Source organism: Bos mutus, chromosome 6 (assembly GCF_027580195.1).
Source record: "Bos mutus isolate GX-2022 chromosome 6, NWIPB_WYAK_1.1, whole genome shotgun sequence".
Lineage (NCBI taxonomy): Eukaryota > Metazoa > Chordata > Mammalia > Artiodactyla > Bovidae > Bos > Bos mutus.
The window spans coordinates 60,504,774-60,524,308 of record NC_091622.1 but is presented as its reverse complement, the minus strand read 5'-3'; the positions used below and the strand labels follow the sequence as shown (position 1 = coordinate 60,524,308).

Below are 19,535 nucleotides of genomic sequence, written 5' to 3'. Positions count from 1 at the left end.
TGCTGAAATGATTCAAACTGCCTTTTCCACATCTTTTCCTTCTCATCCATCCTACCTCGTTCTTTTCATTGTGCCTCTCGCCCATTTATTATGCAAAAGATGAGAACTCTCTGGAACCTCTCAGAAAAGGGGGCCAGTTTAGCCAACTCTCCACTTCCCAGGGTGGCTTGAGACTGAACCACTCCCAGCCATCACCTTGTCTCAGGGTTTTTCATTCAGTCCAGGTTCTGAGGGGGGCAGGGCCCAGCACAGTATCTGGCACAGAGCAGACATGCCATCCATGTCAGGGAAGCACATGTTAGATGCATTATTTATGGGATTTATACTCTCAAGCTTGGTTTAAATGCATATTAGTCATAAAAATCAGGCTGTTACTAACAAAATACTCAGGATAAATTAAGAGAAAAAGCAAACTGCAGCACATTTTGAACTATAAGCCCCACAAAATATTTTATATACACTGAGAAAAAGAGGAGAAAGACATATTTTTTGAAGAACCTTAATTTCGGAGTGGCTGGAGTAATAGGTAGTTTATATTTTCTTTACAGTTTTCCAAATTCTGCAATATATACGTTATATATATACACATGTAGACAGACTATAGGTACTCCAGATGGGTTAGTCGTTCAGTTGTGTCCGATTCTTTGTGAACACATGGACTGTAGCTCGCCAGGCTCCTCTGTCCATGGAATTCTCCAGGCAAGAATACTGAAGTGGGTTGCCATTTCCTTCTCCAGGGGATCTTCCTGATCCTGGGATCAAATCCGGGTCTCTTGCCTTACAGGCAGATTCTTTACGGCCTAAGCCACCAGGGAAGTCCTGGGTACTGAAGGGAGATCTCCAGAGCCAGTTTAACTCCTGCCAGGATACTCCATCCTAAAGGCTTGTTAATGTTGTACTCACATCATTACTTCAAAGGAAATGAGTTCAAAATTGACAGTTTTAACCAGTGCTGATAGACTCAGACTTGCCCGAAACACACCCGCCTCGCTGCAAACTGTGTTTTACGACCCACGCTTCCCTTTGGTTTCAGCTGAACAGAGGAGAAGCCTTCCCTTCTCCAATCGGTAAAACTGTCTCAAGGATGAAAACAAGTAAATAAAAACAGATTCCCTGGACACGAATGAATGAGAGCACAGAAAGGTTGCAGGAGCCTAAGCCAGGAGTTGGCTTCCCCTTGACTGAGAACACCATCCAAGCTGGCTCTGGTGTCAGACGGAGCCCTGCGGCCATGGGTGGGAGGTGGCAGTTTCCTGGCTTGAGAGGGACATGGTCTGGCCACAGATTTACCTGACATCAGACTGCTTGTTTTAACAAGAAGCTTACTGGGGGACCAGCCCAGACAGCGGCTCTGTGGAACGAACTGGAAATACAAAGCAGGGGAGGAAGGATGGTCCTGAAACCCAGGGCTTGCGTGGTCCTCCTCCTAGGACGGAAGAGGTGCCAGAGCTTGGAACAACCATGCATCCTCTCTGTGTCAGAAGACGCGATGTCCGAGGTGGTCCCTCCCTGAGCTACTATTCAGTGACTCTGATGGATTTCCCGGCTCCAGTCTTGAATAATTTATCTGGACATAAGCCTGGAAAACCAGTTTATTTATGTCTTGGCACCAGGGCCCAGGTGCCACATATGCCACGCACGTGTTTTCCCCTTTTGCTTTTATGTTACCAAAGATCTATTTTCCCTGGACTAAAGAAGATCTACATGGAGAATCAGCCTTTCCATTTGTTAAGCTTTTTCTTTTTGCTTTAAACATTCCAGACCAAAAATTATCCAGGTCAGATGGGCTAGGTTTGATTTTTTTTTTTTAATTTTCCCTAATGTATACTTTCTTGAAGCCTGGAAACACTTCTACACCCTAATAACTTTAATGACTTAAAAGGAGCATTAAATCTAATGCTCTTGCAACTACTTCTAGATGGAGAAAAACAGCTTCTGGAGAAATGTTTGTGACATTTGACATCTAAAAGGAATCTGCAGTTGGTCACAGTTTAAGGAAAACAGCACCTACTCAAATGCCTTCACCCTGCTCTCACTGCAAAATGAAACGTTTCAAGAAAGATCTGATTGTTTTCCTGGATCAGAAAACAGTAGTCAAGTACTGAATTTTCCAGAAGAAGGCCAAGAGCTTTGTCATGGTGGAAATAACAGATCTATCTCGTTTCTTAGTTTGAGAAACCCAGATGAAGTCGTTTAGATACCTGAGAGCTGAGGCTGGCAGTTGGTCCACGAGGCAGAACTGCCACAAATCTGGTGGGAGGGTGCCCGCCTGTGGGGAGGGTGTGCAGGACGTTGGTTGGGATGAGCTGTCAAGAGGGTGCTGACATGGTGGGAGTCCTGGGAGTCTCAGTGGCAGAGGAAGCCCGACTTGGGAAACAGTGAATAACAGGAGAAGCAAAAAAGAGCTGCAGGAAGAAGCCAGTGAACACCTGCCAGGGCAATCGTCTTTTGGAAAAAGCTATTCAGGTCTGCAAGTCTCCTAGAGAATTACAGCTGAAGCTACTGGCGGGCTGAGTTGGAAGCCGACAAGGAACTCGCCTCCTGTGTTTGAAATTCACATCTGTTTAAGATGGTGATTTTGATGACTTGACTTTAGCCTGAAAAACTTTGTACCTATCACCCTTCCAGGCTTATAAAAAATATATGGTAACTTTCTTTCTCCCGTTTGTTGAATGACAATGTTAAAACTAACTTAAGGGCACCTCTGTGAGTCATTGTGGCATCATGTTAAGTGCCCTATACACATGAATTCTCATCATAACCATCAGATGCCTGTACTATTACCATCCTTATTTTAAATACAAACTGAGGTTCAGGTGGGGTTTGAGCTTTGACTTAGTGCATGGGGTACTTAAGGTATTTTAAGAAAGGGTCATTTTTGGCACCATCAAGGCACGAAGAGGTTCAATTATAAGTATAATTCACAATGGATCAAGAAAACACTGAACTGTCTTTAAGGGAGACATAGAACATCTTTTGAGACATTTCTCTATAAGACCTTAGATTAGAAGATCTTCCAAATTCTTTTCCAGTCCTAGATTCTAAGAGTCTAGTATTCATGCTATGATATGATTTTCTTAGAGAAGCCAGCGTTTTTAAATTCAAAAAATAAAGTGAGAGTCAGATTTCCATTGGGAAATATCTCAGGGATAACTGGGAGGGCTCATGGGAGCCCCGACCTCTCTGGTTGCATGTACAGCACCTAGTCACTTTCATCAGCTCTTCGCCCTGTGATCCCTCTGTGGTCCTCTTATGGAGGACCATGCTGTCCATGCCTTTGCTTCTGCTTGTCCCAATATGGAGGACAGCTTGTTTCCCTCCTCAACTCCAATCCAAATCCCACCAATTTCAAAATCAAAGTCTCATATGAAACCTTCCCAGCTAGACTAACCCTGACCAATAATGATCTTACTTTTTCTCTGCCACCTTACATCCCTCTAGTCTTCTCTCCCTATTGTTGTTGTTGTATCCCTATCATCTAGCACTTCATTAAATATTATCTTCTATACTTTGGGGGCAGGAGGAGAAGGGGATGACAGAGGGTGAGATGGCTGGATAGCATCACTGACTCGATGGACGTGAGTCTGAGTGAACTCCGGGAGTTGGTGATAGACAGGGAGGCCTGGCGTGCCGCGGTTCATGGGGTCACAAAGAGGCGGACACGACTGAGCGACTGAACTGAGCTGAACTGAAACTTTCCCAGTTGCTTTATGTTAATTGCTTTCATGGTGAGTTTATGAGTTTCTTTTTCTATTTCAAAAGTTGGTCACAGGGATTTCCCTAGTGGCTCAGTGGTAAAGAATTCGCCTGCCAGTGCAGGAGACATGGATTCAATCTCTGATCTGGGAAGATCCCACATGCTGCAGAGCAATTAAGCCTGTGGACCACAATTACTGAGCCTACACTCTAGAGCCTGGTAGCCACGACGACTGAGCCCATGTGCTGCAATTACTGAAGCCCACATGACCTAGACCCTGTGCTCCGCAGTAAGAGAAGCCACCACAATGAGAAGCCTGTATCCCGCAACTAGAGAGTAGCCCCAGCTCTCTGCAACTCGAGAAAGCCCGAGCAACAACAAAGACCCAGGAGATCCAAAAATAAATAAATAAAAGTATTTTTTAAAAAGTTGGGCACAAAGCAGGTCATCCGTTCATTCATGCTTACCAGGTAACAGGCAGTCTCCGGCATGACAATGGCTATCGCAATTTCTTTACCTTAAAGGTGATTCAACTGAACGTGATCTGGAGTTTGTTGGCATCGACTGATATAACCAGAGTATTTAAAAATTAATAACAAGCCAAACTTAATTTAGGATCTATTTCTAAAGTAAGAGTCCATGGTCCTAAGAGTTTCAAACAAGAAAGATGAGGTGGAAGGAAACAGAAGAGACGACGTAATATACAAAGGTGGCCGTGCTGACCCAAGACGCACACTTGCACCCTGTCGCCCACTGGAGCCCAGCGGCCACCCTTCTCCACTGCTTGGCCTCCTGGCCTGAATTAATGCTCCTGCCTACTACTGCGATGCCCTTTGAACGGTTCCAGCTCGCCCTGAAGGAACTGTGGCATTTTAGTGGTGGGGGAGGCTACTCCTCTGTAAAGAGTGTATCTGTGGGGAATGCAGTTTTGGGAAGAAAGACACTATTTAAAAGGAAGAACACTATTCCTTTGACAGCCCCACGGAGCAGGGCAAATGAATTAGAAACAGCACATCAAGTCCAAGCTGGTAAAAAGCCCTGGGAGGCTGTGAAGTGCAGCCCCCTGTTTTAAGCTGGTCACCATATTTTTGTCATGACCAATGAATTCTACCATCTCAGAGGGAATATACTGGCTGAAACACAGTCAAGAAGTGCTTTTCTTGGAATATGGAGAAGGAAGGGAAATGAGGAGGAGGTTTACTGGAGAAGAGATTCTTTCAAAATACCTCTTAGGATAACATATGCTGAATGGAAAACTTTATGTGTCATAAATTATAAGTCAGTATGAAGTGTGTTTTAGCCAAAATTTCATGTAGGGCAGCTAACAACTTGGCTTGTAGCCTAATAGGTATATACATGGAGTTATCTACCCAGAAAATCATGCAATACCCCTGTCATAGCTAATTCAAGAGCTTAAGTACTAGGTGGTGGTTTGGCACTAAGTCGTGTCCGACTGTCGTGACCCCATGGACTGTAGCCCTCCAGGCTCCTCTGTCCATGGGATTTTCCATGCAAGAATACTGGAGTGGGTTGTCATTTCCTTCTCCAGGGGAATCAATCAAACTCAGGTCTTATGCACTGCAGACAGAATCTTTACCGACTGAGCCACCAGGAAATAAGGTAGATAAATGCTATAACCTCTTCAGAACCACTATGGTTTAATGAACTAGAGCTCACTCCTAACTGGGCAGTTTTTTCCTGAGTAAGAGGCTCTCAGGCTCTTCCATGAGTTGAGACCTTTATTCTGAGGCTTCCCAGGATCAGGATGGTTTTCAGAAAAAAGTCCACAAGGCCACATTTTGTTGGGTACTTTCCTGGTTATACTGTATAAACTCCTGAAATAACACGATTTCTTTCAGATCATCTAATTCTGCCTCTCTTGTAACAAGATACTTTTGGGACAATGTAACCAGTTGTGACATTGTTCAATCCATCTTCTCTTTGCCATTAGCAAGTGAAGCAGGATAACTACTATTAAAGTGGAAAATGCCTGGCAGTAAGAGGGAATAGGCTATTTTCTTTTTATGTTGCTCATTGTAAAAATAAGAAAATAAGTAATTACTGAGAACGAGTAATTTTTTGAGGGAGGTTTAGTAAAACCCCAAAACCAACAAACAAAACTCCCTTCTCTTCTGTTTATGATTCCATACAGGATGGGTAAAGCTTTCTTCCCCAAAGGGTTAGATGCTTTGAACAAGAGAGATTAGTTGGTATAGGAAGTTTAGGCCTTATACTATCTGGTTTCTTCCATTTTTCCTTTACCTTCTACTGGGAAAAAATCTATCCGGTCAAGGGCAGGGTGACCTGCCAAACTGACAACAAAATGGTCAGAGGGCAGAAGTGTAAAGGTAGAAAATGTACACATGCCTGACTGTAGAACCTTGGGATTTGTTCCTATAATTAATCTACTGTGCCTGACTAAGCCCTGTGTGCCTCTGTTACGGGATCAGCGTGGCTCCCACACTGTTGCTTCTCCAAAGAACAGGAACAGAGAGCTGTTCAACAGCATGTGCAAAGGGCCTGTGGCCTGACAGACACAGTAGCCAGAATGAGTCAGGGAAGGGCATTTATGAAGGGAACTGAGAAAACAGGCCTCCCACGTGGCTCAGTGGTAAAAAATCCACCTGCCAATGCAGGAGACGTGGGTTTAATCTCTGGTGCAGGAAGATCTCTCAGAGAAGGAAACAGAAGCCCACTCCAGTATTCCTGCCTGAGAAATCCCAAGGACAGAGGAGCCTAGCAGGGTACAGTCCATGGGGTCACAAAAGAGTTGGACACAAGTGAGTGACTGAGCACTTTTAGGAAACACTCACCATTAAAAGTGCGGCAAAAGAGAAACAAGAACAGAATTATTAACTGCCCCAGAAAAGCAATCCCACCACTGTAATGTCTAATTAATCTGGGGGAACTTCTCATTTAAATTTAAGAGCACAAAGTTCATGTTATATTCGGCCAGCAAAGTTCCCACACTCCTAGCAAAACTCAACATTCCCTCTCACGATAACTTGTAAGAACTCTTCAGAGGTGGTCACATTTATGCAAATGAAAGGTGAAAATAAATTCCAGGTGGAGGGATTCAGCCTCTGCCTGGATCACAAAACCTTGCTCCTAGAGACCAGCAAACATGTTGCCATGGTGAGGAAGTTATTTTGGTCTACTCTAATTTGAATCTCTTTCTAGGGCTTGAGCACTGCAGGGAAGAATTACATCCTCTCAACTCCTCTGAGAAAACATATTTTATTCTTCAAAAGACAAATCCTGGAGATAAGAAAAATAATATCTAGTCCTCCAGGTGGGTTTAGCTAGCTGGGTTATTTAATTTAGCCCTGAAACTGGAAGACAAGTTTCCCTCTGAACCAAACCTTTCCAGGTGCTGGGGGAAGAAATTTTGACAGTTGCCTACCCATCCAACCCCCGGCACCCCTCACCTTGATAATTCCAACCCAAACACTATAAATTAAAATCTCAGAAACCAGCCTCTGGTGAGGACAAATTGAGGTTGAATAGAGTCCATATTCTATCCCAAAAGCCAGGCCGCACCACGGTAGTGACAGTTTCCGTTTGATCAGCAAAACCAGCATGAACCCTGGTGAGAGAACTCAGCAGAAAAGCGTAATCTTCTTGATGTTTTATATTCCAAAGAGGCAAATCTACTGTTATTTTGAGTTCTCTCGTCTGCTATTCTTGAATTACCCTACATTTCTCAGCTCAACCATTTGTTAGTAATTACAATTACTCTGGATTTCAGGGGCTAAACCAAGAAAAAATTAATTTGATTTTTAATGAGTTTTTTAAAAAGCTAGTAAAAAAGACCCCTTTATGCATATTGTCAAGGATGGAAAGCCACATTCTGATGGCACCAGTAATTTTCAAATTACTTTAGGAAGCCTGATGAGGTTGAATAAACAGAAAAGAAGGTATTTCAGATATTTCCTTTTCTTGTTTCATGGCTGCATTGTGTGGCAAGTGTGTGGGATGCTAGTTACCTGACCAGGGATGGAAACTGTGCCCTTTGCATTACAAGCGTGGAGTCTTAACCATGGGCTGCCAGGACAGTCCTTAGAGATTTGTTTCTTTTTCTATAACTCTGGACACCAATCACGGAGGGACAAGACAAAGCCTGTCACTCATATGATACCTTCTGCTATCCTCCTGGGCTACGGCGTGACTGTTTGTATTAGTTGCTCAGTTGTGTCTGACTCTTTGTGACCCCATGGACTGTAGTCTGCCAGGCTCCTCTGCCCATGGAATTCTCCAGGCAAGAATACTGGAGTGGGTTGCCATTCCCTTCTCCAGGGAATCTTCCCAACACAGGGATTGAACCCACATCTCCTGCTGTAGCAGGAGGATTCTCTACTGTCTGAGCCATCATGGAAGCCCAGGGGCTGATCTGTGTCCTTCTTCAAATTTATACGTGGAAGTCCTCACCTCGAGTATCTCAGAATGTGACCTTATTGGACATAGGATTTTTGTAGATGTAGTTAAGATGAGATCACACTGAAGTGGCATGGCATGTGCCTGCCCAGTCGTGTCTGACTCTTTGCAACCATGTGGACTGTAGCCCACCAGGCTCCTCTGTCCATGGGATTTCCCAGGCAAGAGTACTGGAGTGGGTTACTATTTCCTTCCCCAGGGAATCTTCCTGACCCAGGGATCGAACCTGCCTCTCTTGCATTAGCAGGCGGATTCTTTACCACTTGAATCATGCTGGAGGGGAGCCCTAAACCAGTATGACCTGTGTCCTTATAAAAAGAGGGAGATCTGGACATTGACAACATACAGGGAGAACATGAACACAAAGGCAGAGATTGGGGTGGTACACCTCCAGGGCAAAGAATGGCAGAGACCGCCAGCAGGCCAGCAGACGCCAGGATCAGACTCTCCCTCGCAGACCCCAGAAGGAAGCTGCCTGGACAACACCTCAACTTTGGACTTCCAGCGGCAGGACTATGCTACAACTAGCCGTACCATGTGCTGTGTAGGCCACTTAGTTTGTGATACTTCGTTATGGCAGCCCTAGCAAATGAATATACTCACCTAGAAGGAAATGATCATGATCAGGACCTACTTATTTTTTTAAAAAATAAATTATTTCAAAAAGAGGGGGAAAAAAAAGGTTTGCTTCTTACTGTCAGCTCTTGGGGAAGAGAACTTGGCTTCTTTATGTTGATTTCAATGCTGTTGCTGTCTTGTTTCAGCTCCACGGGGGACCCATGCACTCTGGCCACACCTTCAAACATCTGGGATTTGGTCAACGAGGGGGCAAGTGCCACCGTGGGACACTCTCTTTCCTTCTCCTCCTCATCACCATGAGTCGTCTCTCCATTCATGGTGACTTTCCCATCGACCTGTAAAATCCAGAACGAACAAGAACATGCTATTCCTCAGTGAAAGATTATAACAACATGTTCAGAATCATCTTAAATCATTAGCACTTACCATTCACAGTCCAACAAAGAATAAGTTCTCTTATATGCTTCCGTCAGTCTAGAAAGCAGGGCTCCCTTAAATGCCATCTTTGAGGGCTTCTTTAAAAGGTGGTCAGGTTTCTTTAAAAGGTGGTCTGCCTTCTCAGGTCACTTCGTTTAGATTACATTTCATGCTCAACTTACTGGGGGTCTGCTTTTATTTTGTAGTATAGAAAATCAAGGGATCTTAGGTATAAATACATGTCGCATATTTGGATTCCAGTAATTTTTCCTGGAAGTTCTGTGACTGCTATTTCACAATTTTGAGATTTTTTTTCCCTAATAAACATATAAACTAGGTGGACCTCATCTTAGATCAGGAATATTTCACAGGTTATCCTGTTATGGTTGAGGAAAACGAATACTTTTTGCAAGCAAGCATGGAGGGCAGGGAACCTGGTGCGTTACTATGTTACAGTAAATCCCTGTGTGCGTGCGTGCTCAGTCACTTGTCATGTCTGACTCTTTGTGACCCCGTGGACTGTAGCCCACCAGGGCTACATGGGAATTCTCCAGGCAAGAATACTGGAGTGGGTTACCATACCCTCCTCCAGGGGATCTTCCAACCCAGGGATCGAACCCTCATCTCCTGCACTGAAGGTGGATTCCTTATCCAGAGCCACCTGGGGAGCCCCACAGTAAATTCCTGTTTCTAGTTAATTTGACCATCTCAGTTTTTTTTTCAAGAAAAAGAGGCCATGCACATTAAAATATCTCTGTTTTGCCCCCATGTCTAGGGATGGTGGTGGGAGCAAGAAAGGAGTGAGGGTGGTTAGTCTGACTTATTGAAGGTACCTGGAAATCTCTTTCAAGTCCGACAGTATATAGAGCGGTCATGAGAGGAAGCCCTGCAGTGAGGCAACCTGAGTTCTGGCTTCACCACTTAACAGCCATGTAATCTTCAACCTCAGTTTCCTCCTTTCTATGATAATCAGTCAGCTCAGTTCAGTTCAGTTGCTCAGTCGTGTCCGACTCTTTGCGACCCCATGAATCGCAGCACGCCAGGCCTCCCTGTCTATCACCAGCTTCTGGAGTTCACCCAGACTCACGTCCATCGAGTCAGTGACGCCATCCAGCCATCTCATCCTCTGTCGTCCCGTTCTCCTCCTGCCCCCAATCCCTCCCAGCATCAGAGTCTTTTCCAATGAGTCAACTCTTTGCATGAGGTGGCCAAAGTACTGGAGTTTCAGCTTTAGCATCATTCCTTCCAAAGAATACCCAGGGCTGATCTCCTTTAGAATGGACTGGTTGGATCTCCTTGCAGTCCAAGGGACTCTCAAGAGTCTTCTCCAACACCACAGTTCAAAAGCATCAATTCTTTGGCGCTCAGCTTTCTTAATAGTATCTCCTTAATGATGCTGTTATGGTATCATTTATGTATTAATATATGCACAGAACTTAGAACAGTATCTGGCATATTTATGTATATAAATGTTAGCTATTCTTATTACTAAACCTTCTAAGATCTTTTAAAAAGAATAATAGAAGGGCAGATACTAGTTATAGATTATTTACCTTAAGTCAGTGTTTTGTCTATTGTCTGTGATCCATAAAATTTAAATTACAACTGAGCACACCCACATAAAGATAACTGAAATGGAGTTTAACCATTAATATTTACCTTTTTCTATGTGATGCACTATACTGTTTTTAAACATTATATTCTAATATATATATATTATAATATATAATAATGTTTATTATTAATATATATATTAATATATCTAATTATATCTATTAGTACAATATATCTAATAATGTTTTTTTGAAAAAAGAATGCTGATTCCAAACCACTAAATTGATTTCATAACCTAGCAATAGGTGGCAACTCTCAGTTTGAAAACACTGCCTTAAACCATTTTACTGCTCCTTCATTTTATTGACACTTCTTTTACTCTTAAATCTGTTGTACTAAGAAACTGAGCCTGTATTCCCTGCCTCCCATGCCCACCTTCTCCCCACAGGAAAATACACACGCACACACACCTTAGCTCCAGTTCTAGTGTTACCTGGTAAAAACTGTCCATTTCCATGCTACCTTTGACCATGAGTGAGCTCACCCAGTCGATGGTGGGGCTGTGAACAGGGCTGACAGCCATCAGGACCTACGATGAGTTGAGGGCTCATTGGTGAGCTCCAGCTCTAAAAGGACCTCTATCCAAGTCCGTCATTCTACCTCCCCTGAAGCCTCCACACTGTCTTGCCACAGTGGTAGGAACTGGGTTTTCTCAGGGTCTCGCCATGAAGCCATCTATCCTAATTCTTTTGTTTAAACGATCACATTGTACTGTTTATATAAAGGAAAGCAAATGGACATCTAGACCAACAGATCACATTCCTTGGATACCAAGTTAAATGCATGTATTCCCTGTCCCTGTCCTGGGCCACCTCAATATCAAACCAACCTTTTCGAGAAGCTATCAGACAGTTGATGGCCATGGGCCCCGGGTGAAGAAGAGCTGCTACGGTACTTAGGCAGCCTGCCGAGCACATGTGATTGCGTGTGTATTTGTGTGTGCACCAGTCTGCATGATAAGTATCTCATCTTCTCAGGAAAAATGCATGTGCTTATTCAACAGACACTTGTTGAGTGCCTAGGCACAGACACCAGCCTCTTAGGACGAAGCTGTGGACAAACACACAGCGATTGCCCTTGGAGGGATAAACATCTCAATCCAACCTAGATGAGACGGAAAGGACATTTTTCTTTCGTTTGATCAAGGCCTAAGACACAGATTTTAAAGATACATTCAGAGTTAAGCTAAGAAAGATGCTAAAAAAGTTAGAAATATGGCTCGGCTCCCTCTGAAACTCAATAGGAAGATACACACACACAGTGCTCAGTTAGTTTAGCTTAGCAAACATCCTTTACAGTCACATGTCTGTGTCTGCCACTGATGAATTCCACCTCTGTCTTCTATTATAAACCCATGTGGCGTGCAGGGACAAGGGAAACTGACTTTTCTTTGTCGTCTCTCTTGAGACGAAGGATGAGTACTTCCTCCTGATGCAAGGAAAAATACTAGGATTTGAGGATGAAAAAAGATGTTTGGCTGCTATAGGTTCTTTGGTTCTGGAACACTATTTTACACGTTCATTGGCACCTCCCCCCACTTCCAAAATAATATAGATTCTTCCCACCTAAAATTTTTTTTAAAAAATCTCTCATTTGAATACCAAGTATATATCATGTATTTCTTATATTATCATTTTTTTCCCCCAGTGGTAGCATCTTTTCTGAAGAAGGTGATGGCAACCCACTCCAGTACTCTTGCTTGGAAAGTCCCATGGACAGAGGAGCCTGGTAGGCTGCAGTCCATGGGGTCGTGAAGAGTTAGACATGACTGAGCAACTTCACTTTCACTTTTCACTTTCATTCATTGGAGAAGGAAATGGCAACCAGCTCCAGTGTTCTTGCCTGGAGAATCCCAGGGACGGCGGAGCCTGGTGGGCTGCCGTCTATGGGGTTGCACAGAGTCAGACACGACTGATGTGACTTAGCAGCAGCAGCAGCAGCAGCTTTTCAGTTATGATGTTTAGAAGTGTATACAGAGGTAACTGCATATACCTCTATTTACACTAAAGGTCATTAAAAGTTTGTTTTGAGGCATTTTCAATACCCCTAGATAAATGGAGATACCTAGGGTGCTGCTAAATTGGGGTTTGTTACCATTGCTATGGAGATATCATACCATCATGCATGCATGCGTGTTCAGTCGCTCAGCACATCGAACTATGAAATAGACCTTGCTCATGGAGGTGACTCAACCACCAATCTCATTCAAGCCCATCAGTATTAAAAATAGGACTTGAGAAGAATCCTAAGTTATTTGATGGCTCAGATGGTAAAGCATCTGCCTACAATGTGGGAGATCTGGGTTCAATCCCTGGGTTGGAAAGATCCTCTGGAGAAGGAAATGGCAACCTGTTCCAGTACTCTTGCCTGGAAAATCCCATGGATGGAGAAGCATGATAGGCTACAGTCCGTGGGGTTGCAAAGAGTCAGACATGACTGAACGACTTCACTTAGAGAAGAATCATCAATCCCTGAATTATTTGCAAACCAAATCTCAGAGACACATAAACTTCATAACTGTACATGTTAATGCATTTGCTTTTGTTTGATAAAAACCACTGCATCTTCCTGAGATAAAATGCTTATTTTCCCCAGGGAGTTCAGTTTTGGTTCTGCCCTTAAAGGACTCATCTTACCTTGAAGGTCTTCAGGACCTCTTGAGAGTTTTTGGGCTGGGAGTAAGGCTTGGGTGTCAGCATAGGCACTGCTTTGGGAGAGACAGTTTTGCTCGGAGACCCACTGCCTGCTGACATGCTGGCATCCAGAACGCTGGGACGAGCGATGGTGGTTTCCACAGTGGCAGTGAACTTGGGTGGAGGCAGTGACTGTTGCCGCAGATATTTCATAGGGTTGGGGTCGCTGAGGAAGGGGGATAAGTTTGGCTCTGTTGAATGGCTTCTTTCCAGGATTTTTGGCATCTCCAAACGTTCAAGAACAGCTTCACTGATGGTGAATCTCTCGATGTACTGCTGAAGGATACCCTCTGCCTCCTCCTGGGTCCGTGCATTCTTGTATGCTTCATGCAACTCCCTTTCTCTCCGCTCTCTAAAGGGTAGACATGGGAGGGGAAGCAAGAACAAAGTCAACAGTCACAGGAATTGCAATGAGGACCTTGGTAGGACCCCAAGTAGAGCTGAAGAGACCAAACAGGGTGTGTAATATTACTGTCAGAGCCTTTGTGATGACTGACAATTTTTAGAAAAAGCACATCTAACTGTACATTAAACAACAACAGAAAGAACCCACTTTTCTTGGACGATTTCTCTGTAGGTTTTTATGCTTTTCCTTCGTTCCCTTGTCCCATCCTCTCCAGCCAGCAGCTTCTCCATCTTTTTCCTTTCTTCCTCTTTTCTGATTAAGTCCTGAGAAGCACTTCTTCTACGGCTCTTCCAACGAGCCAGGTCCTATGGGGGAGGGGGAGGGAGACAGAACACTCTTCTTCAGACTTGCATGTAATTCCATTTCTACACTTAAGGGTTTAGTGAGTGCTGACTGTGGGCCAGGCTAAGACATTCCTCTACAATCCAGTTTAAGTTTGGTTGGAACAGGAATATCTTGAAGGCAGGAAACCTTCAGATATTCTACATTATCCAGAGCAGGGCAGCACATTTTGTAAAACACGGCAACGTAAAACTTGCTATTGTATCCCGAGTCGGTTGCCATAAAGTACTGTCTCACAGGTATTGTAAGAAACTTCATTCCTTGCTATTTATGACCTCTGCATTGTGAATGGACTCGCTGACAATAGAATGGTAGGAATTAACCACAGACCTACACAAATTCCCTCAGGGAAGGAAGAAAAAGCAGAAAAACAATTGGTTTTGGGGTCTTGTAGAACCAATAGTTCTGTATGCCCTAAGTCATCTGATCATGTCCTAAGTCATCTGATCCTTATGACAACTTCACCACAAATCCTATAGGCAATTAGAGCCTAATGAGAAAGAGGTAGGAGTCTGGAGTTAGGTAGGCATGTGGCTGTGGGAAAGAATCCCAGCTCCATCTCTTCCATGCTTTGGAATCTCAAGCATGCTTCTTAGCCTCTCTGTACCTCAGTTTCCTCATCTCCAAAACAGAAATGATAATGATACCTACTCTTGCAAGCTTGTTGTGAGGGTGAAATGAGGTGTTGCACTTCAGGTGCCAGGCACATAGTAAGTGCTTGATATCTCATAGACATAATCGTGACCACAATTTATCGACTTTGAAAAAGTTCACCAGTTGACTAAAGGTAGAGTCAAATCTGCAGTGACTACCTCAGAGCGCTCTGTGAGGATGAGATGAAATAGTCCACTCTCTCTCTCATTTCATACAGATCTTCAAGTTCCTCTCCTGCCCTAGCTCTCTGCTCTCAGCTCACAGACAATCCCAAGGCCCCCATTAGGCCCTGGAGCCATCCTCGATCTCTTATTCACTAGCTGTGTGACTCTGGACAAGTTACTTCACTGCTCTGGGACTCCTCTGTTGGCTGAGGACAGTAATATCTACAGTTGCTAGTATACCGAGTTACTGAGAGGATTCAAGAACGATTAACTGCAAGGCACTCAGAACAGTACCTGTTACTGGCATGCTTTCAGTGTTGACAGTTATCATTGTGGTCACCATCATCATTATTATCAATTCCAAATACACAAACTCAGAAGCCAGTGCATCCTTGATATGGCATCGCATGCTAGTTGCCTCCCACCCGCTCCCCTCTGCTTTCTGGCCAAACTTCAGCAAGGGTACTTTCCTTAATTCCCACATGGGCGGTGTTCACTGTTTGAAGTCTTCTCCAGGCCCCCCTTTCTTCTGCATGGCTTTCCAGCCCGAGGCTCCCACCCAATCTGATTCTGATTCTCTGTTCCAAAGGGCCTCTTGCCCAGCGGGCAGCGCAGTCTCCCCACTGCCCACGGCCGTGGCCCCAGCACTCACATCCTGCCATTTGTCATCCTCTTCCCGCAGCTGGCTGTTTATCAGTTGCAGCTGCTCCTGGCGGGCCCTGCTGTGCGGCTGCACCGCGGCCTCTTCCTCACACCGCATGTCAAACATACTCGTGCTCCTGCGCGTGGAGAGAGCAGACAACGAGCCAGAGATGAGCACCCCTCCTACCTCTGCGCACTTGGGGCGTCCCGCCGCGTGGGGGCGCTACCGCGTATGGAAAACAGTCCCTTTCCCTCCGCAGCCTAAGGCAGCCACGGGGTCTGCAATCTGTTCCTCCCTCAGCCGGCAGCAGCGGGCATGCTAGGAGCCTCAGCTCTTCTTTTGAAGCAGAAGCCAAAATGTGACCATCTTTGTCTTCAGTGATGGCTGAATCGGTCAATTAATTTTACATGTTGGGGCCTAGATGTGTTTAAACTAAGAGGCTTGAAAAGGTATTTGAAACTCTGAGCTGGTCTCACTTATAAATGTATTAGAAAATAAAATTAAGAGCATTAACATGTATAACTTAGAGAGAATTTGTGGGGAAGGAGGATGGCGTCCCCTGAAGTGAAAATTTAATTGCAGTAAATGCTTCTTTGTGTAGGTCTGGCTTAAATGCTTTGTTCATTAACAGGCAATTTCTCCATTTAAAAAGTGATCATACAGCCTCAATCTAAGGCACCACTTTTTCATGTCATATTTTCTGAATTTTGAATGCATCCAAGAACTATGCACAAATGATACATATGTTTGTTGTGGTTTATTTTTATGTCCTGTAAAACTGTAAATCTGTAGTATGTTGATGGCATCTTGAAATCAAGAAAATAAGGTATTTTATGGTAAGGTTAAGGGCAAAATATAAAAATCAGCATATACTTTATATCCTAAAATTCTCACAAGGGTTTCACTTTATTTCTGACAGGATACCTCTGCATATACTCTTTTAAAAGCAAAAGGATTTGGAATCAAATTTTAAGAACCTTTAGGCTGTTCATATAATTGATATATTCTGCAGGAGCTTATTAAATGTTGGGTAAGACCATAGGGCCTTTTCTGCAATGCTTATTACAGACCTTTGTTACAGCGAAAGCTGAAGCAGAAAGATGAAAATAGAAATAAAAACCAAAGCAAAATCTTCCTTTTTTTTTTTCCTCTCAAAGAAATGACTAGCTCTGGGACCACGTGGGTTATAAAGCGCCCAACAAGTGGAGGCCCTTTAAGAACAGAAGACTGTGACAGTCCATTTTTGAAGCCAGCTTAACACAAAGAAAAAGAAGAGCCATGCACCAAGACACTAACTAATTCCAGACATCATCAGTGATGTCCAAAATAGTTATCCCCGTGGCCAGACAAAGCACAGCAGCAGCATCGCTGGATGCCAGGGGTTCCTTAGCAGGCGGCTCTCTGGAAGGAGAAGACAATCCCAAAGCAATGGCTACCCACGTTCATTTCAGTCTACTCAAATATGAATGTATGAGTGCCCCTCCCCTCTCTTTAGATGTTGGACAATTTGAGTCTTTGGAAACTGTGTGAAAAGAGAGTGAAAACTGAAGACTGTACTTTAACCTGTTTCTAATAATTCGGCTGCGTAGGACTTTCTTTGATCCAAGGCTTCTATTTGCATGGATATGACATGCTACTGTGTGGAGCTGTCCACAGATTCAGGGCACAGTGTTGCTTGTGGTAACTGTGTCTTCCTGGAAGATAAACTGTAGTCCTCTAAAGAGAGGAGGGACTGCGATGTGTTACCTATTTGATGCTACTTATTAATGTGGTTTAAGGAAAATTTAGAAATTTGCAGAGTTAGGTAGAAAAGTCTAATTCATGGGTTTTAAACTTCATGGATCATAATACCCTCAAACAACCCTTCCAGAAGGGGACCCGAACTCATCCCATCTTCCTTTCAGAGTTAAAAAAAAAACAACAACAACTTAACTCTAAATGTATAAAATTCAGCCTGTTTCTCTTTCAAGGCAATTTATAGGCTTTGTGAAGGTCTTAGAAGACATAAACCCCTCTCAGCTGGGACTCTATTGTAATCTACTAATAGCTGGCAGATTATGGGAGAGAAAGGAGGTCTTTTCCTTCAACTTTGCCATCTGTAATTTTTAAAGGGCAGAATTTTGGTTTAGGTCACACTGATGGCCATAGGGCAAAGTCTTCTGGGACCGCAGTAAGAAAATGGCAGGCTTCTCTAGGATTTCAGACTGCTTATCTCACTTGATTGGCATGGAGAGGGTGGGAACAAGGCCTTCAGAACTGCCTTCTTCTGTCCCAGTTTCCTATTTCTGTTTCTACCATGAAGTTCTAACTACCACAGCCCGAATATGGCCAAAAGCTGGTTAGTGAAATAAGAGAAACTCTTGTCTGCCTTCTCCTATACCAGGAAGTACTTTTTTTTTTTTTTTTGGTTAGAGCTTTTTTTTCTTTAAAAAGCAACACCAGCAAAAGAGAAATAATAAAACTATGAGCAATACCTTTAAGCCATTTCAAAAAAGGAAGCAAGCTGAGGACTGATAATAGTAGACAGAAAATGAGCTGAGTCACCATTCAGAAAATCTTCCCTCATTCAGAGATTGGACTCAGCCTCCAAAATGAAGAAGTGCATGTAGAGGGATGAGGTGGGAGGCCCTGGTGGTGCTAGTGGTAAAGAACTTGCCTGCCAATGCAGGGGACATAAAAGATGTGGGTTCAATCCCTAGGTCGGGAAGATTCCCTGGCGGAGGGCATGGCAACCCACTCCAGTATTCTTGCCTAGAAAATCCCATGGACAGAAGAGCCTGGTAGGCTATAGTCCATAGAGTCGAAAGAGTTGGACATGACTGAAGCGATTTAGTAGAGCACAGCACTTCAGGGAACCCTGGAGAAGTCTAGGTTCCACAATGTTAACAGGACTTGCACCAAATCTATGCTTCTCAGCACAACAGGCCATGCTCCTGGGCTGTTGGGAACAGGGCCCCTGGCTGTAGAGCCCAGGAGCCTCTCCCTGCAGTGGGTTGGCAGTTCTTAGGGCCAGGATTAAAGTACCTCCAGGGGAGCCTGGAAATTGTTTCTGGACCAAGTCTAAGGTAAGGGAATTAAGAGCAAAATGGCCTCTGGCTCTCACAGTTTCCAGGCTCCATGGTGGGGACCATTGGGAGAGGAGGTATGTGGAAGTGAAGAGAAGGGCAAGAAGGTGAAACTAAACCCATGGAAACATTCTTGGCTTGCCAGGAGGCGGAAATTTCTGTTTGCCTGTGTGGTAGGTCTGCCCCTGACCCGCATTCTCCTTAAAGGGCACATCTTTTTTTGATTGGGCTGCATTTTAAGAATGTGTCAATTATGAATAAATAGAGCCTGTGCCAATAGTGGTCTGTAAAGTTTTTGAAAAAGGGAGATAGTGAGAAAAGAAATGAAACATATTATAAATTTCTATTAAAAAAAAAAACTCCTGACATAACTTTTTTTTCTTACCCACTTGATCACTTGATTTCATATAAATTATGTCTATTCCAAGAAGGAAATTCAGCCCTTTAGATGTTCCCAGATAAGACCCCTGGACAAGAAGCTCCTTATACTCTTCCTGGATCACAAGCTGCTTGCCCTTTTTTTTTTGGTAAATTTAGAGGACTCTGCACCCCCACTTGATTTAAAAAATCATTTACTTTTCCTGTGGGTGAGGTTTCATATTCAGGTACAGGCAGCATTCAAAAGCTCTTTAATATAGCTCCTTTTCTTTCAGCTTTCAGGGTTTTTGAGAGATCTGTATTAGGCAAATTGCACAGCAGCTTTGCAATGATGAAGAGTAAATCCATTCTATCAAAATGTTTTTGCTAACCAAATCAAAGTAGTGTTTTGCCTATCAATCTTATATAATCCTCCTTTCAGTGAATGTTAAATACTGCCACTGTAGATT

At 43.7% G+C, this 19,535-nt stretch overlaps 1 protein-coding gene across 11 annotated transcripts in view; it reads right to left on the bottom strand.

The window, feature by feature from the left end:
• The window catches only part of LIMCH1 (LIM and calponin homology domains 1), a 352,547-nt gene that overhangs the window by 37,297 nt on the left and 295,715 nt on the right, over positions 1 to 19,535 (bottom strand). For all 11 annotated transcript variants that reach the window (XM_070372327.1, XM_070372326.1, XM_070372324.1 and 8 more), the window contains 4 exons: positions 15,653 to 15,779; positions 13,988 to 14,145; positions 13,378 to 13,786; positions 8,827 to 9,045 (listed from right to left, as the gene is read on the bottom strand). In XM_070372327.1, coding sequence (XP_070228428.1) covers positions 8,827 to 9,045; positions 13,378 to 13,786; positions 13,988 to 14,145; positions 15,653 to 15,779 — 913 coding nt within the window. The remainder of the gene's footprint in view (positions 1 to 8,826; positions 9,046 to 13,377; positions 13,787 to 13,987; positions 14,146 to 15,652; positions 15,780 to 19,535) is intronic.